General features: G+C 44.7%; 2 protein-coding genes across 13 annotated transcripts in view; one reads left to right on the plus strand and one right to left on the minus strand.

Annotated features, from left to right (window-relative positions):
- DENND1A (DENN domain containing 1A) overlaps window positions 1–3,357 on the plus strand; it is a 373,611-nt gene extending 370,254 nt beyond the window's left edge. For 7 of the 11 annotated variants that reach the window (XM_060251436.1, XM_060251442.1, XM_060251439.1 and 4 more), the window contains one exon: window positions 366–3,357. In XM_060251436.1, coding sequence (XP_060107419.1) covers window positions 366–1,655 — 1,290 coding nt within the window. In that variant the 3' untranslated portion in view covers window positions 1,656–3,357. The remainder of the gene's footprint in view (window positions 1–365) is intronic. The other 4 variants (XM_060251437.1, XM_060251443.1, XM_060251440.1 and 1 more) reach the window with 1 other exon arrangement.
- Window positions 3,358–4,864: 1,507 nt separating this feature from the next.
- Window positions 4,865–27,482, minus strand: part of CRB2 (crumbs cell polarity complex component 2) — a 68,324-nt gene continuing 45,706 nt past the window's right edge. The window contains exons 7-13 of one of the 2 annotated variants that reach the window (XM_060251434.1): window positions 20,738–21,679; window positions 17,248–17,801; window positions 15,377–15,542; window positions 13,960–14,827; window positions 12,544–12,660; window positions 11,107–11,233; window positions 4,865–7,977 (exon numbers count right to left, since the gene is read on the minus strand). In XM_060251434.1, the coding sequence (XP_060107417.1) occupies window positions 7,759–7,977; window positions 11,107–11,233; window positions 12,544–12,660; window positions 13,960–14,827; window positions 15,377–15,542; window positions 17,248–17,801; window positions 20,738–21,679 (2,993 nt within the window). In that variant the 3' untranslated portion in view covers window positions 4,865–7,758. Of the gene's footprint in view, window positions 7,978–8,284; window positions 9,138–11,106; window positions 11,234–12,543; window positions 12,661–13,959; window positions 14,828–15,376; window positions 15,543–17,247; window positions 17,802–20,737; window positions 21,680–27,482 lie in introns of those variants that run through there. The other variant, XM_060251433.1, reaches the window with a different exon arrangement.

A 27,482-nucleotide genomic window follows, 5' to 3' on the forward strand; every position in this document is an offset into this window, starting at 1 on the left:
GTTGAAACAGGCTTCCCAAGACTCAGCAATCACTGCAAACAGCAGAGAGAAGGAGAGAAGTTCAGGGCCAATGATGACTGGAGGAAAGAGACATTTGTGCAGAAACCAAAAACTGGGTGGGACCTCAGGCCACTGCCTGAGGAAAAGCATCTCACAGTATGTCTGATTAACAGAATGGAAGGTGCACAAATAAAGAACTAATGAGAAAGGAGCTGCTGTTGGAGACTGTTAAACATGTAGAAGAAAGTAAGGATAAAGACAGATGAAAGAGGACTTTATAAAAGTAGACAGAGAGAGGAAAGGGGTGTTTCAAGCATGGGGAGTGAAAACCTTGGGAAATCATACTGATAATATGTGTTTTCTAGCAGAGGATGGATCCTGGCTTTTCCGAGAAGAGCTGGACTGCACCAGGAATGAAGCTGTCCTATCCCTACAAACAGCTTTGGGGCCTGGGCCATGATGACATGGCCATTCCCAACAAGTACTCCCAAAACTCTCCTGAGAGACCATTAACTACTCTTGGGAAAGCACCCCCAGTCCCCCGGAGGCCCCAGAGGAGAGACAACATTTTGGATCCCACTGAGAAGGAGGTTGGAAGCTCACCTGTTGCTCAAGGAGGAAGCATTACTATCCCACGGCCACAGGGGAGAAAGACACCAGAGCTGGGCATAGTCCCACCACCGCCTGCTCCTAGACCTGCCAAACAGCAGGGGCCGTCTGAAACTACCACCACTTGCTTTGCAGGACACAGCAGTCTAGCACCTGACCTCATGCAGGAGATGTTTGCAGCCAGAAATCTCTCTCTGGAGCCTGAATTCAGGCAGCAGGCTGGTTTTGCCACTCACCAGCTTCAACTTTTGTCCAACACCAGCAGTGCAGCAGACATGCTGCAGCCAGTGAAAATCAGTGCAGAGGATGCAAACAATGACAGTGACTTTCTCCTTGCCCTTCTAGACCCACTGAAAGCAGGGAACTGTCAGGACATTAGCTTGCAGCCAAGCACCAGCAGCCTGCTGGGATCAGCATCCCCAAGCCCGGCAGCTGGCTTCCCTTCAATGGCAGGTGACCTTGCACCACCCACATCAGCACCGTTTGGCCAACCACTGGGATACCCTCCTTCCATAATGCCATTTGGTCAGGCATCTCTCAATCCATTTGTACAGACAATGCCAGTGCCTCTGTCATTGTCTCTGGTCAGACCTCCCGGTAGTCCTCTTGTTCCCTCTCTGGGCCATGCTTACAGCTCCAGCATCATCACATCTAATTCCAACTTCTGTCAGCCCCAAAGGCCTCCCCCCAACCCTCTGACACTCTCCATGCCCAACCTGTTTGCTCAGTCTCCAGCAGCAACTACCCCAAGTCAGCCTTCTTCCCAGAATAAGACATCGCAGCCTTGTGGCCCTTCTAAAATCCGGACCTTGCCCTTGGCTCATTCTTCTTCCAAAAGACAGGCCAGGGTAAGGCTTGCTGCAAGGCCCAGTGATCTCCCACTGGTTTCCCCCAAGGCCAAAGTTGTAGAATCAGTGTTATATCCTTCCAAGCCTCAGGAGACTAAAGACCCCTTTGAAGACTTGTTAAATAAGACAAAGCAGGAAGTTTCGGTCACACCAGGTAAAGTAGAACAGCTGAGAAAGCAGTGGGAGACATTTGAGTGACTCCCCCGATAGTGGTCAGTCCCTTTCTCTGGTAAGTTTTGAGCCAGTGAAACAACACTCTTCCTTTGGAACTAAAGGATAGGCCGAACAGAAGCTGCTATCTTCTTGACAGCTCCTGTACTGCTGGCAAGATATTGGGCAAAATACTGTTATCGGGCAGCAGGGCCCCAGTTGGAATCCCTTCTGGCCCCCTGCCCTTGGTTCCCCATTGCTTTTTGGCCTTTGCTGAAAAACAGATGGGTTAGTCATTTTCCTACCCTTCTAAAATTTATGAAGATAACTACTGAATTGGAGAATGCTCAGTTGCCTATGAAGTCTTCCCTTCCCCTTCTATTCTCATTTGGTGACTTGTTCCCCCACCCCGCCCTTCCAGGCAATGATTTACTTCCTCTCCAGTGTGATCGTTACTGAGTTTAGATTCTTCGTTTTCACAAGCCACAAATCATGTTTTGCTTTCACATGTATATGGAGCGCACAAGCCCCACATTTGGGCTGAGTTAATCACTGGGCTTTTGAACTGAGTTTTTTCCTTCCATTTTGGTTAGTTTTTGTCCCACAAGTATGCTTTTGATTTAGTAGATGTGTTGTTCTATGAACTCTGGTCATAGGTACTTCTTTCTCATCCCAGCTCTTGCTCGCAAAGGAGACCTCTGAACCCTTTCATGTCCCAAGTTAAGTATTCATGTTGGAGTACTACATACCTTGATGGGAATGGGTGAAATAGCTGTGTGTGTCCATCAGAGAACTTGAATCACCAGCACTGTACCTTTAGAATAAGACACGTAGCATCCCTAACGTGTTTCTCCAAAGTCTTCTGTAATTGCGTGTGAATATTGTTAATATATATGTGTATATACATATGTATATATATACTCACACATGCATACACACGCACATAACAGTGTTTCTAGATGGCAGTACTTGCAACTGTAATAGTACCTTATTTTATTACCAAGAAAAGGGACCAGGGTGTAAAAGGTTCCTCAGTGTTGGGAGCTACACCCCAGGATTGTGCTGGTTAATAGTAATACAAAAGGGAATAAGTGTAGAATTTGCTGAATGAATTTTAAATCTGTGTGGGCCTTAGGCTTTTAGTATGAAGAAGCCAGCCTGAAATTTCCCTCATGGTCACTCCTGTCTGGAAGATGAGGTGCAGAATCCAGGTGCTTTGGGGGAAGGAACTCAACTGAATCAAGATGTTAAATTGTTCCACAAAAGTCACAAACAGTTATAGGATCCACCAGTACAGCTGCCTCATGCTTTTTGCCACATTCAGTCACTGTTACGCTTTTAAAACGTGGATACATCTGAAAAAATTACTGTTGGGTAGGTGATTAAGACGCCATTGGTCTTTAAGAGCAAGATCACCCTGCTCATAAGGAGTGTTGTTCTCTTGCCACACTTCTTTCCTTTCCATTGTGCTCTGTTCTGCTCCTGTGAATCCCCTTTTAAGTTTTCTAACTGCTGCTGAAGTGTTACTTAGGCTGCTGTTGCCATGCTTGCGCCTGTACAGTGCAAGAAAATGCATTTGATTCCTTTGGGTTTAAAGGGAGAACTGCCATTTGTTTGCATCATTTCACTTCTGTTGAGCATTGTTGCTTTACAAGCTGCTCTCTCTGTTTTGTATTCTCTTTTTTGCTGTGGGGGAGATGTTTTTGATATTGCCTAGTTCTGAATAGTAAAATATTTGAAGTCCATCAAAGGGACAAGTGTTGGTTTGGTTCATAAGGATTTTTGAGTGTTTCTCAGAAGTATACACTATGACTGGGGGGATGCTGGCTGGCCACAGTCAGAGACAGAATGCTAGCCTAAAAGGACATTTTGGCAACTTTTTATGTTTTGTAGAGAGCAGCTGTCAGTTATTAGTAGAGACCAGAAAGCAGGACCCTTTCAGATGCTGGCCAGAACACTTCAACAATATATGCTCAAAATCATGGCAATATTATATCCCTGCTTTTGTTGTAGTTTTAAATGTGACTAATAACTAGAACAAAATATTTTACTAGTCCAGGAGCCCAGATAGATGGAAAATCAGGTGATAACTGTTGGCAAGAGAAAAAGTTGCACAGAACTCACCTCAAACAGTACACTGTAGGTATGGAAATTAGTTCTCCCATTGGCTAGTTTTTCTTGTGTCCAGCTCTTCTGCTATCTTTCTGTCTGTGGAATGAACTGCTATGATTAAACAGATGGAAGCTGGTTTTCCCTTTTTTCTTGTGATAACCAGTGCAAAGCAGAACTGATGCCTTGGGACTTTGGCTGAGTCCCATCAACAAGCCCTCTTGCAGGGAATTGAACAGATTCTGTACAACTCAATCTCTGGTAAAAGATAGAGCTGTTTTTGTGCTCCTGCTTTCCACTAGGCATTCCTGGCAAGAGGGGAAAGAGAAAAGGTGCCTCATACTGATCTCCAATTATTTTCCAAGTCAACCTTAGCATTTTCTATCACCAAAAAATCCATGATTCTTCACCCTAGGTGCTGAACCTTTGAGACACTGGTAGTATTTTAAATCCTGTGAGTTTGTAGCAGTGTTTGCCTGTGGCATCAGTAAAAGGTGGGAGATACAGGTGGCATAAATAACTGCTCAATCTAGAAAGAATAATAATTGCCAACTTGGCACTTGTATTCTCCGCCTGGTCTAAGAGAAATCATTAATCCAGTAGAATTTTTTCCTGCACATAGGAAAAATAAGCATAGAAATGTTTAGGAAAATAGGATGGCCCTTTCCTGTCTATATTTGGGTCATGTTCTGTGTGTGAATTGTTGTTCTGCTTTCAGGCTACAGGAAGAGAGAGCTGTGTTCAAGAGTATAAAACAGAACCAGAAATCCTTCTTAGATAAGCTAGGAAAGGTATCTGAAATATGTGCCCTTGCGTGCTGGCCAAGATTACCAGTCTGTTTTTCCCTTGGTGCTTTATCTACAAAGCTTATTAATATGGGATATGAGCTGCTGATCTTCAGCTGTTGACTAAGCTTCTGTTACGTCATGATATATTCACAAACATTCAGATCGTTCTCGGAGAAATAGCAATAAAATGCTCAGAAAGCATACAGCCTGTTTAACTGAGAGGCAGAGATAACCTTCTCCTTCCAGTTGTACCAATGTAACCAATTACTGATTAGCAGTGAGGCAATATTTGCTCTGAATGACTTTCAAGAGCCTTCAAAATTCTCATACAGGCCTTTAACATTGAAAATTGCAAATAAATACCTTTGTGGAACAGTTTTAATATGTACAAATTTACAACTTCCATCACTAGTTTTTTCTTAAAGGAATGTCATCTTTGTAGCAAATGAGCTTTGTGAAAAAATATATCCAAAATTACATATCAAAAATTCACAGTGGAAAACAAAAGCATTCATAAATTAAACAGCAGAAAGGTTTGTTTGTTTGTTTTTTAAAAAAAACACTGGTTGGTATCTCGGGCTGGGATGTGCCTTTCTGTTACACAAAACTGGGACTTCGTAGCATAGTTAGGCTTGCCAAACTCCAGGTGGGTACTGGAGATCTGGAATTACAACTCATCTCTAGATGACAGGGCTCAGTTCCCCTGCAGAAAATGGCTGCTTTGAAGAATGAACTCTAGGGTAATATATCCCATCGAGGTCTCGCCCTGCCTTCCCCAGGCTTCTTCACCTCCAACTTTCCAGAAATTTCCTCACCTGGAGTTAGCCCTAAGCAGAGTGGGCTCAGAAGGCCTCATGTTTCCTTGAAGCTTGTTCACATAGTGATTTTGTTATGGTGTGGTTGAAGCAAAACCAGTCTTACTTGGTTTGGTGATTAGTGTAATAGAGCACAGATCTGAACAAGGTGGTGGATAGTTGCCACTTCATAGAAAACTTTTACAGATATAGGTTGAGCCCAAGTGATAGTAAATTATTCTTTTTGCAAAACTTGTGACCACATCAAAAACAATACTAAACTTGTAGGAAGAGTACAAATAGGCTCCACTTCTATTGGGTGAGCCACAGTTCTCAATGTGTAAGGCAGGCCTCTCTGAAGAGGTGCAAACAAAAACTAGAAGGGGCCTCTATGACTTCATTGCAGAAAGGGTCTTTGTTGGGAAGTTGGGTTCTCAGGGCTTAGACTTTATAGGACACAGCTGAAGGCTTTGTATGGTCCCTCAGTTGTGGTCACTGGACCATAAAAGCTGCTGTCCACATCTATTGAGTGGCCCTGAACAAGTCCATCTGAAGGGTGCCAATAGGTTAGCACTTGAACATGCTTTTTTTCCCCCTGTAATGAATGTATTCTGATGGCAGATAACACAAGAGAAGTGAATGGGGAAAGATTTATCTGAATTTGCCTAAAGTAAACAATTAACAGGAATGTGGAGATCCCATTGGTCTGAATAGGGAAATAATCTCTGGCTTCTTCCCATTGGTATCTGGCTGTTTTTCCTCTGCTCAGGCCCTACTCGGTGGTGCTGCAGTCCTGCTCACAAAGCTTCAACTGCTGTGGAAGCCCACAAAATGTCTCTGTGTGTGCAGGGGTATGGCTCACTGCATTGTTAGTCTCCTTTGGCTTCTTAGCATTTCCAAAATATTTACAGCCACCCTTCTGTAATTGTACTTACGAGCAGCAGTGAAGCAGGCTGGATTTCCCTCCCTGTGACAGTTTGTGGGAATTCACACCTCTCCTTATTAAGCAAGGGTTTGTATTTTGGAGCAGACATTGTTTAGTAAAATATTTCTCACTGGTATTAGTAATAATCACACAGAAATGCTAATGATTTTAGGCCACAGTCAAGTAGGTGCTCATGTCAGTACTAGTACATGTCCCTGGAAGCAGAATTTACAACAAAGAGTAGCAAACTGGTTTTCATTGGGGGTGGGGGGTTGGCAGCAGCCGAGCACCGTGCCCACCATTGCCTATTTTTCACCATGGCTAGCATACAAGAGTTAAAAGCCCAACTGAGCAATTTTTGTATGGGAAGAGGGGTTATTGCCTAACCTATGCAAACTGCCTCAGTGTCATCCAGTTCTCAGTGTCATCCAGTTCTCCCTGCTGCTTATCTTCCATCCCTGATACGCAGATTGCAACGCTACCTTTTTGGGACATGTTAGTAACCCTTGACTGTACTGTTGAATGTTATCTTTGTGGGATAGCATGTTAGATACTGGATTTTGATCTTGTGTATTTGCCCCTGCTTCAGTAACCCACAAAGAAAGAACCTTGTTTCTCCTGGTTTGTGCTGTAGATCAGGCCACTAATCACATACATTCAGCTGTTCATATATCTAGATTATTTTAACTTTTTAAAAAAATACTTTCAACTACAGCCTGTAAAGGAACATTCTTATGGCTAGAGAAAAGAAAACAGGTGAGACATGCTGGAGTAACATGAAAAACAAAACAGCCAAGAGCTGTATTAGACAACCTGAAACCTTCCTGCAGATAGGTTTACAAAGCAGTGCCCAGGATGCTCTGTTGGGAGAGCTTTGTCAGCCAGGGCCTCTTGTTTCTTGAGGCTCAGACAGCACTCTTGTTTAGCAAGATCAGCTGATATGGTCCCAGGTAACTTGCTCACAAGGCACTTTGAGCCAGCTTTGTACCATATCCCTTGACAGCTGGTTGCAGTCCAGAAAAGCACAACATCAGAGTTTTGCAATACATCACCCGGGAAGGGAAAGAATATAAAGAGCTCCTCCATACCCCATTCTCACAGCAGGACAAACCAGGCAGACTGTTGAGCTGTGTGGTGTGTATTAGTTAGGTCCAGCATGAAAGTGCTTGCTATTGTAGTCATCCATCCCTCTTCTGTCACCCCACTGTTTTTTAATGGCTAAAGCAAGGTTTGTACTGTCCCAAGGCCCAGGAGTGACCCTGCTGTGTACCATTTTGCCTGTTGCTCAAGCTGTCCCTGGCAGCAGATCATGCAGCGTTCCACACTTGGAGTACTCCCCTTCATCTCCCTCTGCTTCTGGTTCAGTGTTGTCAAAGCACAGCAGATCCAGTGAAGCAACAGGCTTGCTAGTTCTTTTTGCCTACTGCTTGGGCAGCAGGGGGAGCCTGATGAGCTTGCTTGTGAGAAGCTCCAGGGGTGTCTACAATGGTCTTCTATTTTGGCTGATGCACAGCGTCCCCTGCTGTGGCCAGTGCTCAGATCAGCCGCTCCATCGGTGGCAGCTTGATCACATTCCACATCTCTACTCTTGCCCCATCCTTCTCCTGGCGGCTTGGACTGTAGGTCCCTTGAGTCGCTCTCCTCTTCTTCATGGCAATGACTGAGATGCCAAAGATGGTGATGAGAACAGCAGCCCCTGCTGCTCCCACCGCTCCTACCAGCGTGGAACTGCTGACTTGGGCCCATGCTGGTCGCTGCAGTGGAACAAGATGTTAACTGACCTCAAGAAGAGAGACCCTGCAATGTGTGTGCAGTTCTTTCCAGGTCCTTTTGAGCCCCATGCCCAGGCAGCCAAATGAGTGGCTTAACTTGTATTGTTAGGATTGATGGCAGCACAGTATGGCGGCTGTCAGCACTTCTTAATTCTCAAAGAGAAAGACCCTGTGTGGCTCATTTCACTAACCTGAATAGAAAGTCCAGCAGCTCTATCCACTCATGATCTCTACTGTCGTTGAGCCTGCCACCTTAAAGGGTCCCTAACCTTCCTATGGTGCTGAGGCAGCCCCTGCAGGTTTCCTCCCACAGTATGCACAGGGAGGGGACGCTTTTGGCAATAAGAACTGAACTACTCAGAACTTGTAAGCCATGGATTCTGTTTCACACATCCTAGTAGATACCTGTGGGAAATGCTGTGGTAGTCCACTCCAAACAGTGACTTCATAACACATGTTGGCTGGTACAATTACTTCAGGCAGTACCATCCCTTGAGTCATTTCTGACAGGGGAGACAGGTTCAGCAGTGCTGTTGCTGTTAAGATGGTTTGAGGCGGGTGGTCTGGGGAAAGCTCTACCTCCTCAGTGCAATCAGCCAAAGGCAATGTAAAGCTCTGCCTGCTTGTTTTTTGTGTTCCACCTGAAGGAAAGCATTTGCCAGACTCATTGCAGTGGGATTAGAAGATGCGAGCCATCGCTGCCTCTAGAGGGGTGGGTTAAGGAATAGGGAGCTGCTAGGCCTTCATCCGTGCAGCAGACTAAGTGCCCTTGCAGCCCAGTCATTCACAAGCTTGCACCTCCATACCACTCAGAGGCCCTTAAGGAACTCTGTTTGGGAGGTGGGTGAGCAGCCCAAGGCCCAGGATCTTTGCAAGCCTTGCAAAGGCACTCTCTTGCCTTGACAGGGCAATGCTTATATTAAACGCTCCTCTGGTGGCACCTTTAGAACACTGTCCATCTCCAGGCGGGCTCCTGCCACCTCCTGTTGGCTTGGGCTGTAGGTCCCCTCTGACTGGCGCCTCTTCCGGGCCGTGAGAACCATGAGAATGAGGATAATAATAATGAGCAACAAGCAACCGCAGGCTACCGGGACTGCTACTTCAATTAATGGGAATGGGGAGAAAGCACTTGGAGTCCCCCTCTGCAAGAGAAATTAATGAAGAAATAATGAGTCTTGGAATGGAGGACTACAGTCAGCAGGAAGAAGCAGAGGGCTACATGCTGCCCCGCCTGTAAATGTTAAAAGAAGCCAAAGGAATGGGCATGGCTGAGCCTGAAGCCTTTTGTAAGAGAAGAAGCCACAGCTAAGTATGGGGTGTTTTTCTTAAAGGCTTAATTTAGGCTGTACACAGAAGAGGGTGCAAATTAAGTTCCTTGCCATTTGCCAAGTCATTTGTTCTCCCTGACTACTACTTGTACATGTGTGCCCACACAACTCACTTAAAACCTGCAGCTCTTGTCTTTGGGAGCATAGATGCCCTCAGCAGCAACAGGCACAAGCATGACAGTGAGAGGTGTACTCCAGGGCCTGGAGAAACAAGCTGCTAGTCTAATGGAGATCAAGAAATATTGTAATATCACTTATGTATATGGCAAAGATTTCATCTGTTTGCTGATTGATGTCCTGTGACTTAAGGGGTGTCAGTAAGAAACTTCAAATAAGTTGCAAGGGAAAGAAACTTTAATCTCGCAGCATATATTTCCTGCAAATTTCTGCTCCTCCCCTTAGGGTGACTGTGCCTTCAGCAGTGACACTTGCCTAAAGGAGTTTTCTGCTGCACTATGAGGAAAGACCACAAACTCCAGCTCAGATCTGACTCACAAGAGCTGAATTGGAGACAAGAGATTAGCTTAAGCCCTACTAAAAACAGCTGTGTCCAGGCTCAGCCGTTAAAACAGTTAAGCATGAAATAGGGAAGGAGTGATTTATAAGCAAGTAATTGGGTGGATTCTGAGCTCCAAATCCTTGCAATTGGATATATCAGAGGTGGTGTGTTAGTGGAGCAGAGTCCATCTGTAAAGAGAACTGTTATATATAAAGCGCCAGCTATACACTAGAGTGGGACAACCAGATTCCAGTTTAAATCCTTCCTGTGCTACCATTAACTACATAGGAAGGAAACTACAAACTCAGCATATTCTTTACCATCTCTTTTATGTAAGTTAGTAGTAGTCCTGACACTGAAGTAACAGAATGGAAGAGGCTGTGGCACAAATTCTGCCATGCATTAAATCCCTGAGAAGGGGCCAGCACCAAAAAGTATTGCATGGAGAGAGAGTTAGACATGCAGAGGGAATGGATGTGTCCTACAGGGGGTAGTTGTGCAACAGCAACAGCAAAGAGCCTGGCTCCCCTGCACAGATGACTCAGTGTTAGGCAGTTTCATGCATTCAATGTTAGTACATTCCCAGGCAGGCACCCACTCAGGTAAGTATTCCATGCACCCAAACAAACAAAAAAACAACCCCAAAGTGCCTATATAGAAGTCATACTTTCCTCATCACCCCTCTGTCTAGTAGCCCTACATCAATTCACACTGGTGGTTGTAAGATTTATAAAACAAATTATATATGTATGTATGTTAGTTACTTGGCCACATGGTTGAAGGCACAGAACGGGGCGGGGCGGAGGGGGGGAACGGCACTTGATCCAGGCTGTGGATGGTTCTCCGTCTGTATAATAATGTAAGGGTTAAGAGTCCAACTGCAGAAAACCCTGGTAGCACACACTCAGCCTAATCTGCCTCACAGGATTATTATGAGGATAAAATAAGGTGAGAATATTTTAAGCCAGTTTGGGTCCCTATTGGGAATAAAAGTGGGATATATGTTAAATAAAAAATGGGGGCTGTTGAGCTACTCTCTCACACAGCCTAACTACCTCCCAGGCTTGTTTTAAGAGTAAAGTGAAAAACCATACATATGTGAGTTCCATGGAGAAAACAGTGAAATGAGTTGTTTAGTTAAACATTTGGAGAGGGTGGGGGTTGCATGGTAGAGCCCTGCTGGCTGTGTCTATCAGGCCCTGAAGAGTTTTGAACCAATTCCTTTCCATACTGGTTTCTCAGCCAAACCCTGGAAGCAGAAAGAAAGGATTTAGGCTGACTTACATCAACATCACAACGCTCTCCAGTAAAGCTGGCACTGCACACACATCGATATCGGTTTACTGAATCCTGGCAGGTCCCCCCATTTTGGCAGGGATTAGGGTCACATTCATTGATGTTAATCTGGCACCTAAAAAGGAGACAACAGCAGCACTCATTAAAGTTGTATACTGCCCTGACTATGCTGAAGCACAGTGCAATATATAGTAAACAGATTAGTAATCTAAATTGTAGTATCTGATTAAGGGAGCTTTGACTCTCTAAAGCTTATATTCAGAAAATCTTGTTGGTCTGTAAGGTGCTACCAGTTTTAAACCTAGTTTGTAATAGCAGTTGGGAGGAGAGAACAAGGGCTGGAAAAATTGGTTTTTGCCCAACAATTGGGGGTTGGTGTTGTGCTGTCAATTGGGGTGCCAAATCTCCCCTATAATATAATTCTCCAGACAGACTGGCCACAGTTAACCTACTCTGAAATTGGTCTGCTGGCTGAGCCTGCCTCCCCTCACACACACTTCGCTGCTTGGATAACAGCATGGCGACGTGCCGGCCTTTCTGTAAGGCGGCTGTGGCTGGGTGGTGAGCAGCTGTCCTGAGGACAACGGGTGGACAACTGGAATGTTGCTCCAGGCTGGGAGGCTACTCCAGTGAATGGGTGGGCTGGCAGCAGCATCTCCTCAAAGGCCTCACCAGCTGCTTTCCTCTCCTATTGTTGGCACCCCCACTCGCCCAGCCATCCAGGGCCACTGCTTGGCCTCAGGCTGGGTCTTCCCACCACCACTCATTTGTGCAGACCTTTCACTGGAGGATGGACTGGTAGATGCAGCAAGCCGGCATTCAACAGTGGGGCTCTTGCGCCTCCTTCTACTGTCAGGCATCTGACTGGCAGGCTGCTCTGGTAATTGGTTGAGTGCCCAAGCCTCCTCTTCTAACCCAGTGGGAGTGTCTCCTCAGAGGCCCCACCAGTCACCGCTTTCCTTTCCTTCCCCCACTTCCAGTGAGGTGCACCCCCTGAATCTGACCCCCTTCTCCTCAGGCAACAAGAGGAGAAGGTTGCCTCTATCTAGAGCCCATTGTATCTATTTCCACAACTGGCGTTATTATTATATTTTAAATTAATTACATATGATAGCTATATGGTTCCTCTAGCAGGAAGTCAGTTTACTAATTCCTGCCTGAGGGATCCAGCCCTTATGATTTCCCCTTCATCTCACCTCCTACAAGGGTCCTGTTAATTGGACTCATTGAGAGCACTGTTCTGGAAGAAGTGCACAGAAGCCATGCCTAAAAGGTGAATGCAAGTGTGTGTGGAGGGGAAGGACTAAGCAAGTACATGCATGAAGGCCATGCCAAGCTAGTCATTTGAAGGCATGGTGTGCTACGGTCTCTTGGACTCAAACACTTATACAGCCTGCAGTGGATACTAGGGAATGCTAGTCATACTTTCTGCCAGCATAGCCAGGCTTGCAGGTGCAGTTGGCTCCCCAAGGCCCACTTGTACATTTGCCGCCATTTAGACAGGTGAAGTTCTTGCCACATTGCTCGGGTGGGAATGGCCATCTGGTTAAAAAAAAGAAAGAAATTGGGGGGAGGGGGAGAGAACCAATTATAAAGGGAGAAGCTTAGGTGTTACATTGTGTTTAGCATACAGTCTTAGTTTGGGCCATCACAGAAGGCATGGTCTTTCTTACTTCAGTTAGAAAGAACCCCATTATTTGATGCGCAATAATGGGAAGATGACTTCTAAAGCTTTTTTCAAAAAATGTTCCAGTTGTGGCACCAAGATGATGTAATCAGAACCAGAATCATAGAATTGGATCTCCAGGACCATCTAGTCCAACAATACAGGAAATTCACAAATACTTCCCCCTGAGTCTACAGAATCAGCCTTGCTGTCAGATAGCCATCTAGCCTCTGCTTGAAAACCTCCAAAGAAGGAGAGCCCACCTGAGGGATGGTGGCTCAGTGGTAGAGCATCTTCTTGGGAAGCAGAAGGTCCCAGGTTCAATCCCTGGCATCTCCAAAAAAGGGTCCAGGCAAATAGGTGTGAAAAACCTCTGCTTGAGACCCTGGAGAGCCGCTGCCAGTCTGAGAAGACAATACTGACTTTGATGGACCAAGGGTCTGATTCAGTATAAGGCAGCTTCATATGTTCATATATGATCAGCACCTGCCTACCATGATGGACTCTCTGTATCTAATTGCTTCACTAGAATTCCTGTTCCCATGCTTTCACCCTCACACAGTCTACCCATTTGTCAAGCTTCTACAAGGCCATAAAGATTGTTGCTTACAAAAGCCTTGATACTGAAATCTAGTGTTTATATAGCACCTTTCAAGCATTCAAAATTACTTTCTGTACTCCTTGCAAAATACTGACAAAATTATTGAAGAATATCCATCCCAACTTGTAAGACAGAGGAAGAAAACATTTAGCATACAGTCAGCCATATTGGGGCAGCGAGATGTGTGTGCCATGAGAACCTAATTTTTGTATATGAACCTAATTTTGTGTATGAAGTTCTAATGGGCAATTCTGTTCTTAAAGTTTATGAGAAGGTAAAAAAAGAAACAAGATTAATAATGCTTGCCATTTTTCCATAATTCAGGCTTCCTTTCCACTATCATTTCCCTTTCCCAGTGTGAAAATGTTTCTTGGGTATATGTTTGCAGAGAGACATCAGGGTGCAAAAAATACAGAGGCTTGGCTTCCTGCAGTTTGTGGCCTAGGTCAGAAATCAAGTGGAGCCCCCATAGCTCTCATTCTTAGTCACACCAACTCTAAAATGCATGCAGCACATATAGCCAAGTTATAAGACTTCCAGCACAAGCTCTGTTCTCTCCCCAGAGGTTACCTACTCGCAGTGAGGACCTATGTATTGCGGTGGACATTTGCAGGTATAGCTGTAGACTCCATCCACACATGTCCCTCCATTCTGGCACTGGTGTCGAATGCAGTCATCAACATTGATGTGGCAGCGCTTCCCAATATAGCCTTTGTCACACTCGCATTGGAAATCTGCCACTTCATCCACACACTTCCCATGAATACAGGGACTGGATTTGCAGTCATCAATATTGGCCTCGCAGAGTTGGCCCTCCCACCCAGCACTGCAAACACAGCGGAAAGCATTGAACAGATCCTGGCAAAAGCCTGCATGATGGCATGGGCTAGAGGCACAGACATCCGCTCCCCTGCAGCCCAGAAGGGGTGCCTCATCGCTCAGCTGCAGGAACTGCTCTGGCTGTGGATATGAGGTATGGGCAGCCAATGGCAGAAAAACACCCCCTATGTCAGCATGTCCAAGACAGCCAGTGAAATTTTCAGCTAGAATGATAACTGCATTGTTTTTAATGAAGTCCAGGCTCCCAGCATGCCCCTGTAGGGTTGTGTTTATGGATTCATCCAAATACAGCTGCCATCTTGAGGAAGTAGCTGAGGGTTCTTCCATAGACAGTACGAGCATGTGCCAAGAGCCATCAGAGATGGACATCTGACTGAAAAAGTTCACTCCCTCAATGCCATTCCCACTCCTGATCTCTACCAGCAGTGAGGAGTTCTGGATAGCCACCAAGAGAGAATCCACCTCCTGTACAGCCCTCAACAAGATGGCATCTTCATCCCGTGTTCTGAAGTCCAGATGGAGGCTGTAAAGGGCTCTTGTTATAGATGCATTGCTGGTGAATTCAACTGCATTGTGCCCTTGAAATGTGGCACTTGACAGACCTGGAAGGAGAGGAAAATGAAGGTGGCAGTCAGACAAGTCTGTTGAGAGGGCACCCTGTGTCAGGCTCCTATGTAAGCAATAAGATTGCTTAGAAGCTAAGAGTCCTTCCACAGAGAGCTCTGTAGGTCTGCTAAATGGGAACAGTGCTAGTTGTTATCTCTGTTTGCTGGGGAAATAAACCTTCTCCACCTAAGGGTTCTATCCTATTCATAACATTCAGGATCCAAACACAAGGCTACTAAACTCAGACTCTATGTGCCCCTTAAAACATATTTATTTAAAATATTTATAAGCTCATCTTTCTCCCAGGCAGCTGGGATTTTGATCATTTTCTTGTGTTCACTGTCAGTATTTTACCATTTGAGAGTGCACAGACAGAACAGAGATTCTTATTTACATCAATAATTCTACCAGGCGGAGAGGAGATTATAAAATAAAGTGCAGTAAGTGAAGGTTGCCATATTGCTTCATGTCCTCTCCAGCCCCACATGCAAGAAACCAGCTCTACTATAGCTCGAACATCATCAGATTCCTTGGGAAGTGCTTACAGACATAGCCAGAAGGGACATCCACACAGGTTGTAGCTTGAGAGCATGGTTCACTTTTGCACCAAATTCTTTCCTCACAGTTCTTTCCAGTGAAGTTAACAGGGCAGCTGCAGATAAAGTCATTCCAGGTAACAGCACAGTGACCACCATTGAAACATGGCTCAGGCTGAAAGACAAGATAAATTATTTCCAGAGAGGGTGGTGTTCATTTTCTCACTGCCCATACAACTAAGCACTGTGGACAAAGAGATGTACGGATTTAAACAATGAGAGATGGGGAATGTCTGTTTCCATTGAGAAGGTGAAGGGTGAACTGCATGCCAATTTGACCCCCTACCATGAGTAGGACCTTGCCTTCTGGAGGCATCTGGCTTCTCTTGTTCCTTTCCATCTTCTAGCACTTTCAAGTCAGTTTGAAAGCGGCAAGGACTGGCAATGAGACACTCACTATAGACTGCTTGGTCCTCATCTGCTGGCATTTGTATGTGCTACAAAAACCTATTGGGACTGGCCTTGGAATGTGGGGTACCTTGGACTGAGGCAGGTTTATTCTTAGGAGAGGCAGAAGGAGGTACTCTTATCTGGGGAAGGAGCTCTGTTCTCATAATTAAAAGTGCTGTCAAAACTAGCATCTTCTCTTAAGGCACACAGAACCCAAATAATAGCAAGGAAAGCACGCAAGGAAAGTAAGGGCCTGTCTATAAATAATACCCTTTCTCCTTGCTAAAAAAACAAAAAAAACCAACCATAATGCTGATTGTAAAGCTACTAGTGTTCTTCAGTAGAAGTGAATTGTCAGGACCAGAAATGCACAGAGGGAGAAAGCGGCAAGGTCTCAGAACCTCTGAATGCATGTGGCAAGCTTCACAACAGCATCAAATGTACTTCAAACTTCCTCAAGACTTTTTGCAGAAGTGCTGTATCCCAGAAGGCCAAACCCCCAACTACACAGACTGCAAAGCATGCAGGAAACACCCTTCCTACAGAAAATGGTCTAAAGGGAGAATAGGGAGGTGAAATGCTGCATGGAAACAGGGTCCATGAATACATGCTGGATGTAGGCAAAGGACAATCCATACTCCACCTCATAAGGTTAGTGTTGCTGGTCCTGCTGCCTGCTCCCTTTGGTAGCATGGGGAGGAAGAACACAGCAAGGAAATGCTGGTAACATGCAAACTTTCAGGGCAATCCCACGAATTCTTTGGCATTAACCACATTCCCAAGCTACAGCAGAAGGAATTGTTGGAAGCCACTGAGCACCACAATTCCCATAAAAACTCCCTTTTGTCATCCACATATTAGCACTCAAACAGTCCTTCCCTCTGGCAAACTGAGTCTTGTTGCCTCACATTTGTCCACATGTGCCATGTAAAAGGAGGAGGATAAACTAAGTTTCCAGAAACTCTCCTGGATTCTACTTTGAAGGCAGCTATTAGGTATTTGCCACTCATTGAGAATTTACCTATTCTGCAGAGAATTGCAGCACACTACAAAATGTCTGCAAAGGGAATCAAGTCAGACTCTTTCTAGCCAGAAGTAAGAGTAATTAAAGAGAAAATATTTACATGGTCATCCCAAGCAATTGATCAGCCAAAGGTTCAGGACAACACCCCCCTCCCCCCGTGCTTAACACAATACTTCCTTGTTGGCCCCTAGCATTGTTGCATCTTTGTAAAGGATAAATGGCTCCATGGCTACTGCTCAGAGTAAGTACATATCAAAAACAGCACACTTCCAATTACCAGATGCTGTTGAAAAGACAGTGTTGGGCTTGATGGCCCTCTGGCCTGAACTGCGTGGCCGATTTCCTATTCTTATGCTCAAAGAGGAGTGCTCAGGCACACAAAGACAATCTTTTGAACTTTCCTTACCTTGCATGTATCATCTGAGATACATCCCAGGAACACATTAGTGGTTTGTTCCACAAAAATTTCTTCTGGCCTATCATCTTTAGGTGGAAAGAACTGCATCTGGTGATGGTTAAGTCGAACGTCCTGAAGACAACCTTTAAAATACCCTCCCCAGAGGGAAACACTGTCTTCATCCAGGAGTCCACCCACATGGATCACAGACCCAGCTGCTAGTGGAGTTACTTTCACAGGTCCCAAATCTTCCTCTCTGTTCAAAAGGGTGGCATGAAGGAAACCTTCATGGAAGGAAAGCATCACAAAATGTCTCCTGCCATCAGCTAGGTGTCCAGGGATGCTGATGGGAGCAGCAACTGATGCCTGTACCTGGAATTGTCCATCTGTCAGGTAAAATGCAAGGAAAGTTTCAGTCCCATTGCTAATCTGAAAAACCAAACCCATGGGCTTCAAAGTCCGGATGAAAAATGAAAGATTAAAATTTGCCCCTGGGCTGTTGCTAATGGCAAAGGTAGCAAAGCTTGAAGAATTTTCTAGGCCAAAAGTTACCACTGGAGATTCTGCAAGAAGGAGAGACAGAGAGAGAGCAATAAATGACAGTTCCAAGTCATGGCCATGGCAACCAGACCTCTGCTTATCATCTGTCTGGTCATTTTAGGAAATACTATTGCTCTGAAGGATACTTGCACTGCAGGCAGCCACTTTCTCTTGAGCAATGGAGACTGACACCCAAGGTTAGGAGTGTTCAAGGCCATTTATTCCCTGCCTATGAGGGCCAAAATAACCAATACATAGTTGCCTGCTATATTCCAAGACCAAGTATATCTTGTAGGGAAAGCCCCTGAAATGGGGGCAGAGACCATGGAACTCTGCATTGCTCCTTCTTCACAGACCAATAACCACCACCCCAAAGCATCTATCAGTCCTTTCAAAGAGCTGATGGATACTGGGTTTCCGGTTTCAGCACAGCAACAGCCGACGCATTCCCGAACGCTCTTGCAGGGAACAGGCTGACTGCACAGTTTTTGGGGGTCTCCTGAAGCAGGAAGACCCGGTAGGACCCTTGTTGGGGGGTTCTTGAGGCAGGGGGGGCAAGAGGAGAGAAGAATGGGAACCCTTTGTTCTCTTCTGAACTCCTGACACCCTGAAGCCCAGGCTGTTGTGGACACCATTGGCGGAGAAGCTGTGAATGCTGGTAAGGAGAAGAAGCGGCAGTGAAAATATTTAAACAAAAAAGTCAATGAAAAAGACTCTCTTAGCAAGGTAAATTGGGACCTTTTGATACTTATTTCTGTGAAGGCACTAGGACTTGGATGTAATGCTGACTGACTAAATGGAATATTAGACATTAAAGGCAGAGATGGTGCAGATGAGGAGAGAAGGAGAACGGAGAACGGAGGAGAATGGTGCAGTGGACTCTGATTAAAGGCTCAGTACAAATAGATTAACTCTGTAAGCAGCTTACAAACTGTGGAATTTTGGATGTATTTCTTCATTTTGGATGGACGGACATAATTTGTAGCCAAGGCAATTTTCTTAGTTGGTATTTTGTTTCATTTTGAATTGGGATGGATGTGTTGGAGTGTTAGTGGGGGTTTTTTCTTTCATGGACGGAGCTCGGCAAGGGACAAACTGGCTGTAAGCGAAAGTGAAATGAACTGATGAACTGGGAATTATAGTGGAGTGAGAAGACGGGAAGAGAAGAATCACAGGAGGAAGAAGAGAGGAGACAGAAGGGAAAGAAAGAAGACAGAAGATCTAGAGAACTTTAAGAAATTTTTCAGGAGAGATATTAGACTGTATAGAAAAGTTTTGCAGGTGGCTATTTATGAATATAAATTGAGTGAAATAGAGGTGGTATATATTGTGGAAGTGCGTGGAGCTTGGGGTCATATTGAAGAAGAAAGATTGAGAGAATTTGGATTAATGGAACTTAGATGAGACAAATAAAAATCAATTCAGAAGACTGGAAGAGACTGAACTGAATACCGGACTATTGGAATGAAACTGCAAGACTGAACAGAGAGGGAACGAAGTTTGAAGAGACTGGAAGGAAGACCTTGGGGAATTTTTTTTCTGTGGTATTTCATGTTTAGTTTTGTTTCAAGTATATGTGAGGAATGGTTTGTCTGATTTATTAATCATTAATTTAGCATTATACTTGATTGGTTATATATGAGAATTGATTTATGTGTAGCAATTTGGAATTGAACATCATTTAGTTGAAAGTAAGGGAAGGAAGGTGGAATCAGTGTTCATTGGAGTTACAATTTAAGGGAAGGATGAGATAGAGTGAGAGAAACTAGGAAATGAGGTGTATTTGTATTTGGTAACTCTTTCCTCAGATATTAAAAGGCTACAATGTACAGATAATTTGATAAGTAAGTAAAGGTATAGGATATAAATTCAGTTTGTGTAAAATGAGTAAGCCAGGGAATTCACCAGGAATTCCTGAACTGATGGGTGTTGCAATTTCACAGGATATTAAAGAGTTTCAAACCAGTATGCAAATGTACTTTATGACAGCAATGAATCAAATGCAGGCCAATCTAATGGAACAGATTGGGGAGTTAAACCTAAAATTGGATAGTTTCCAGGGAAAAATAATTGATACAAAAATGGAAATATTTGGCCCAACCCTATGATTCTAAAATGAAGGAAATCAACCAAAAGGTGGAAGCTATAAAGACAATCCAAAAATCAGAGGAGAGATTGGTTACATTGGAGATAGAGCAGGCAGCACATACCCTAAAATGGCAGAAGCAGGAGGATCTATCTCATTTATTAAGTGAGGCCTTGGCACTTGAAATGCAAGAAGTTGTATTACAAACATCAAGTGATGCATTGGCAGTGACAAGGAAAATAGAGCTCTTGGATATAGAGAAAGAAATAGTTGTTTCACAGAGGGATAATTTAGTTGATATTGGAAAACACTCATTTCAGAGGGAAATTCACAGAAGCACTAATAGAAGAATGTTTAAGGAGTTAGGCTGGAAAGTTTTCATGGATCAACCATTAAAAATTACTGAACAAAAGACTAAGGTTTTAAGAGAAACTCCATGGCTGATGAGGAAGAGAAGATTAAAACTAATGCTAGTCTATATAAATAATCTCAATCTGAAAAAGAGAGAGAGAGAGAAAGGGGAAAAAGAAAGAAAAGGGATAGTTTATCAATTATATTGAAATAGAATAGAATTAGTATGAAGCACGGAATGGTATACCGCCAAATGATTGGATATAAAAACGTAAATAATGGATTACTTTAAAGAATGATGCCAGTTAAGAGGCCAGTAAAGTAGAACGTAGAGTAAAGAGGGGTCAAAAATAATTGTGAAAAGGATACACGGTTGAACATTATTGTATTGTTATGTATAGAAACTGCATTCTCCATCCTAAATTTCTGTTTGTTTGTTTTATTTCATTGATGTATTTTATTTTTAGAGAAAATAAAAAGGGGGGGAGGCTCATGGATACTCACCAAAAGTTTGTTACTCACCAAAAGAGCATGTGTGGCCTTCATAAGGCCGAGAACAGTTACAGTAGAAATCTGCCCAGAGGTCAATGCACTGGCCACCATGTGAACAAGGTTGGGAGAGACACCAGTCTGTCCTTTCGCAACCCAGTTGGACTCCAGAGGATTGCAATCCAATCACTTCTTGTGGTAGGACAACCTTAGAATCAATGTACAGGTCTTCCAGGCAACCAATGAAATTTTGTATAGGGTTAGTCATTAACTTCTCATCAGTTCCTCCAATGTATATTTCTGAGAAGGGCAACAAGGAATTTGAGAATGATTCTGCAAGGGGGTAGCTCTGCCAACAGACATTTGCATGGCAGTCTTCATGCCACAGCTTGAGTTCAAGAGAATCTTGTAATTGGACCTCAACATTGTGCCAGTAGCCATCATTCACCTGTGGTGCCTCCAAGATGAGAGAGGACACAGCATCCTGCATCATCAATGTTACACGCACAAGGCCACCAGAGAGCTCCAGCAACAGATGCTCTGCTTTGTGACCTTGGTAGATAAGGACAGCATCAGGAAGAGTGGTTCGGAACCGGAGGGCCACAGCAGATAGATAACCCTCTGAGGTGTCACTTGAGCTTTTGTTGTATGCTGACATGTTGATGAAGAGATAGGTGCTTGAAGAGAAGGAGAAGGTTGTTGATGTGGAGCAAATGGAGTCATAAAAACCAGGCTGGCACTGGCATAGATATCCATGGACTTCAGACTGGTAGGTAGGGACACACAAGGCCTCATTTTGGCAGTGGTGGGCCTGACATCCAGTGAGCTCCACGGAACAGTTCTTCCCACCCCAAGCAATGCCACCTTGACTAGGGATGCAATGGCAGATGTAGTCAGCAATGCCATCTTCACAGGCACCGCCATTCTCACAAGGATGGTCTTCACATTCATTGATATCTATGGCACATTCCACACCTAGTAAACAGAGATGGAAGCAGCAAGTTAATGGATATCAGTTGCTAATATAATACAGTTTATCTCAGTGAGATCCCATTCGCCACACACTGGTGCGTTACTGCAAAGCAACTGAAGAGTCTGCTGGTTTAGGTTCTGCTGGGCCCCAAAACAGTGACAAGCGTTTGTAAATTGCTCCTCCAAACGTCTAACACAAGTTCCTTCATACTAATCTTCCAAGACAGCTGCAATGATAAAGTCTGGATTAATTAGGCTAATAGCATTACACCTGCCCAAAGTAGGGTTGCAAGGTCCAATTCAGGAAATATCTGAGGGCTTTGGGGGTGAAGCCAGGAGCAAAGTCAGGCCTGTTGTTACGAGGGGGCCCGTGGGGACACAGCCCCCTAACTTCTTGCCAAAGCCTCCTGACTCCGGGGCCCCAAAGAGCCCCCAGGGCCTCAGCCATGTTGACAGGAGCTGCCACCAGTCCCATGAGCAATTTGGTGATGGAGAGGTCGCTCGCGGGCCAGCACCAGAAGCAGCCCGGGCTTCCTGCCTGAGTTAAAGGGCCTGCCAATCAGCTGATTGGTGGGCCCTTTAACTCAAGGGGGGTGCTGGCTGCTGCTGCTGCTTCTGCTCCCCACTGACAGAGAAGGTCGGCAGCCAGAGCAACTCTCCTTGCTGCTCTTGTTGCTGCCCTCCCTTCCCGACACTAAAAGAGCATGCAGGGTTGGGGGCAGAAGCAGCCCCCAGCACCCCGCCTGAGTTAAAGGGCCCATGGAACAGTTGGTGGCTGGGAGCTGCTTCTGCCCCCAGTCCTGTGTGTTATTTTAGTGATGGGAAGGGAGGGCAGCAATGAGAGTGGCAGGGAGAGCCGCTCTGTCACCATCCTTCCTTCCATGCCAATAAAATTGCACGTGGGGCCAGGAGCAAAAGCAGCCCCCAGCTGATCAGCAGGCCCTGGGGGCTCTTTGTGTTAGACATTTGGAGGAGCAATTTACAAACGCTTGTCTCGGCTGGTCAGCGGTCCCTTTAACTCATACCAGAAGCTGGGGGCTGCTTCTGCCCCTGCCCCGTTCACTATTTTAGTGGCGGAGAAGGGAGACTGGTGACGAGAGCGGCAGGGAGGGGGTGGGGGGGAGAGAGTGAAAAAAGGGAAGGTTGTGTGGGGTGCCAGGGAGCATGAGTGCCCCCCGAAAAAATTATATGCCCCCCGACCTTCCAGATCCTGGCTATGTCCCTGAGCAAGGTTGTGACAAGCAGGATTGAACTCTGAAGGGAGTTCTGGCCATCAATTTAAAGGAATGGTGCTCCTTCATTGGAAATAATGGAGGATGGGGGCACCTTCTTTTGAGACTCAAAGAACTGGACTTCCTGGTCCAATCTTTTTGAAACTTGGGGAGGTTTTTGAGGAGAGGCACCAGATGCTATGTTGAAAATTTGGTGCCTCTACCTCAAATAACAACCTCCCCCTGAAGCCAGATATCCATGGATCAATTCTCTATTATACCCTACAGGGACCAGTAGAGTATAATGGAGCACCCAGCAGAAATTCACACACACCCTTCTGATAACCCTGAAAAGGGGGAGGGCCTCCAAACCAGGGAATCCCCTGCCCCCAACGGGATTGGCAACCCTAGTTCAAAGACAACCAGCCCTGTGAAGGAATCACAGCACAGAAGGGGTGAGGAGTATTTGCTCTTCCTTCTGGTCAGGGTGGAATTTCTTCTGGAAAATCCAGAGTGCAAACTGAGTGTCAGTAATTGCCCTCCTGGGCAACAAGCAATGACAATACAATGCTATATCAGTCTCATCCTGAGAATGCTGAGAATGATAGTTCTGCTACAGCAACCAGGAGCAAGAAGGGAGGGGGGGAACTTAACCCTAACAAGTTGAATTAAGAAACCAAAAGGTTAATTACCACAAATATAAGGGCCAAATAATATCATTTAAAAACATACAACATAAATATTATCAAATATACCTAAATACATTTATTTATATTTATTACAAATTAGACAATGATAGATATAAGCCCAATAGTAGCCTCAAAACAGAATGAAATCATACTTAGGTATGAAGCAGAAAACATATATGACCAAGACTGTATACATTTCGGCCAATTCAGCCTCAGTTGTCAAACAAACATTGCATATTGGCTCCAGATACTACAGTGAATACTGAAAATAGGCCCAATTTAAAATAATGTTATAAGAAATCTCAGTGACTCAAGGCAGGCATAAAATACAGAGGCCTCATTTTTCAAATACCATCTTAAAGACACATAATTGAAGACACAAGTACCATATGACCAGGACAGAAGGGCATTCACACTGTGTCAAACAGTAAATGGAGAGCAGGCAAAAAGTTCTGAGTCCTTCCCCGGAGAAGCTGGCTGTTTCAATTCCTGCCTTGTTTATTTAGTGTGGGAAGAGAAGGCCAAGTTGCTATTGTTGATCATGCCAGATCATCAGCAGACATCTGACACTGCCCAAACTTTCAGGGTGGAGCTGGGAAACCGTTACGGATGAATTGGGAATTAGAGCCATCAACACCAACTTTATCAGGAATAGTACAACCAGCAATGGCCTAAAACTTCTAGGCATCATCACAATCCTTGTTATTCTACTAAGAGGCCTGGGCTCTGCTTCCCTGTGCCATGCTGGGTCTCTGCCCTTTCTAGTCTCTGTTATGCTCACATGATCTCTCCTCCCCAGTCTCCATACTACTTTCTTGCCTGTTTCAGCCTTCCCTTATTTATACCTAATTCACTTTTCAGGGGGAGGGGGGGACCTGATTGCCAAAGCAGCTTACTGTTAATACCTGCTCTAAAACAGTCACTTCCCATTTAGGTGAGACACTGAAAGGATTTCATATTGTACATGGAAATGACAGAAGCTAGCTAGGTCTGCAGCACAGATGCATACCAAGTATGTTCTTCCTACAGCAATAGTCCTGCTCATTTCAATGGGATTTATGCAAGACTGCTTCCTGGTGGCTCATACCCTGTTTTAAAAGTAGGAGTATTCTCATGCCTGGGGGGGACAGTTGTATAAAGCTCAGTCTCTCTGAAGTTGTTTTTTTTTAAATAAAAATTGCAAAACATTTTGAAAGCAAGAAAACTGCAGAAAATGGAAATGGGTTACACCACTAAAGACAAGTGAACATTTTCTGTGAAGGCTCTAAATAATTTCATTTTCTAGATGTTTCAGTTGGGAGGGGCGGGGGTCTTTATGGCAAATGACTATGCAAAAGTAGGCAGCTCCATGTAGAGTCACAGACAAGCCCCTTTTCTTTTCCGGAAATAACAAAAATTTGCTTAAGGCTGTTTTAGCCAACAAGACTGATATAGGCTGGTACGTGCCAACAAATAATCTGCAATCCTTCCTGTGGGAGGCATGGAGTGTTCAAAAGCCTGGGGAAGAAAGGGAGTCAGGGAAAAAGCAATCCTGTTTGTAACAGTCTAATAACGGCAGACTATATTACTGTGTAGAAATGCTGAACATTAGGCCTTTTCAAGAATATATGTGCCCTTCCTTCTGCCTGTGGAAGCACCCACAGATCCCAAAGCTAAAGGATAACTTACATAATTTATAAGTTTATGAACTTCTATCAGAGAAGTAAATTGCCAGAAGCTTGGACTGTAGCAGGCATGCAACTACCACTACCACAATCTGACCGTTACTAAAGGGAATCTGCTTTGCCATTTGGAAGAAGGTGCTATTATGGATAGTCAGTGAGTGCTCACTGCACTACCATATTAATCACCCTAAACCTACTCATGCTTGTGCTGTAAATCTGAAGGTATCCTTCATCCCTTAGCTATGCATTCTGCTTTTACTCAGATGGAACCCTGGTGAGTCTGTCGGCACCTTGTAGAATTTTGAGGAACTGGAGTGGAGAACATCACAAAATGGTTGCAATGGGGGAGTGATCATAAATTCTGGGAGGTCTAGAAAAGAGCAAGAGACCAGTTGCATCTTAAAGACTAACAAAAATTTGTGGCAGGGTATGAGCTTTAGCACCATTCTTTAAGTCACAGGTAAGATGGATGGGCAGTCACAGCGAGAGAGAGAGAGTAACTGGTCCTCTCTTTAATGAAGGGAAGTCTTCTGCTCACCCCAAACCCCATGAGCCAACCTGGACATTACTCCTAACAGTGCCTCCACTTTCAGCGACCTGTCCTGAGCACAGCCTAATTAGAATTCCCACTGTCTCCAGCAAAATGTAAATCAGAAAAATTAGCAACAACACAAGGTTTGCATCACCATGGCAACTTCCATGGGGACAGACAGCAAACTCCTCCCTCTTGTACTGTTTTCTTTTGACAGGCTCCAGGAGCCGCAGCACATGAGTCTCAAGAGCATCAGAGATAAACTCCAGCTTCTTTAAGTCATAGCAATTTTACTAGTTTCAGCAGTTCCCACTCACTGGGGGAGAAAAGAGTTTTCCTGGAGCTGGTATGAGAAGCATCACATGAAGCCAAAAAAAGCACTTGAGCACCAGAAACGCTGCTGTGTTCCAGGCACAGCCGGTACGGACACACCCACCCCAGAATTAGAGCAAAATGTTCGTTAAGCAAGAACAGTCATTGATCCTTAAGAGGCTGACCCAGCCAATCTTCTCTCCTCTGCAAGGAATTATTCTTTTAATTCCTCCTCCTCCTCCTCTCTGTTTATACAGCCCAAGGAATCCCCACACACATTCAGGTAGCCAGGATATGACTCCTTGCCTCTGCTGCTTCTGTCATTACCTGCTAGAAGATACATTCCACCCATAAGGATACCAACGAACACGGAGTTCATAGCTGTTCCCCTGCAGACATTGGTGATGGTAACAGGACGAAAAGAGGGGCTCGGTGCTCAGCTGGAATGAAGCAGCAGAATGTGTCTGTGTGTGTGCCACACGTCTGGGTGCCGGGCGAGTAAAAGGGGATTGGAGATGAAGCCAGCCAATATAAAGCAAGCTTCACTGTAGCAAGATCTAATCCATCTCAGCTCTAAACCTCCCCAGCTGGTTCCTATCACTGCTGACAAGAAGAATGCTTGTCTATTACCTCCAGGAAGGAGGGAGGAGAATGGGGGGGGGTGTAGGAGCTGTCTATCATTCCTGCACCCCCTCCTCTCTCCAGGGCAAGCCCTGTCCTCATTTTCATCAAACAAGAAGGATGAACAAGATCATCATCTTGCTGGAGAGAGAAAAGTAGGAGGAGCCCAGGGGGTGGCATGTTTGGTATAGGACAACATGTGGGGCTTCAACATTCTTGATGCTGGCTGGCTGGGGAAAATGGTGAAATTATCCATAACTGCTTGCAACCATCAGCTACAAAAGAAAGGGGTTTTTTTACTCATTTGCCAAGTAGACTGCACCACTCAGAACACGTTTACTACTCAGTTTATTTTTTGCAATACCACCTCTAGCCTGTGGGTAACAACAAACTACACCAGAGGGAAGTTTTTTGCATATACCAAAGGTCATTACAATAAAAAAAAAGTATGTGTATGCATCAGAGGAACATAAAATACAGAAACTAACAGGAGTTACAGTTAAAATTATTAAAATAAGATTTAAATACTATGGAAATTTACTGGCTCAAAGACATAATACCATAAAATGTACTCAAGTTCAGCTCTAACCAAATTTTCATGGCAGTTAGGATATGCGGTGTTGTAAGTTATGCATGATCTGTGTCAGCTAGGAGAAAAACAACTTTCTCCACCACTGGACACAAATTGAGACAGGTTAAAACAACTGCAGGTATCTGGGGAATAATAACAATCTGAATATAAACAGGAATGTTTCCTCTTCCACAGGCTCCAAAGTT

This window comes from Heteronotia binoei, chromosome 12 (assembly GCF_032191835.1).
Source record: "Heteronotia binoei isolate CCM8104 ecotype False Entrance Well chromosome 12, APGP_CSIRO_Hbin_v1, whole genome shotgun sequence".
NCBI classification, from domain to species: Eukaryota; Metazoa; Chordata; class Lepidosauria; order Squamata; family Gekkonidae; genus Heteronotia; species Heteronotia binoei.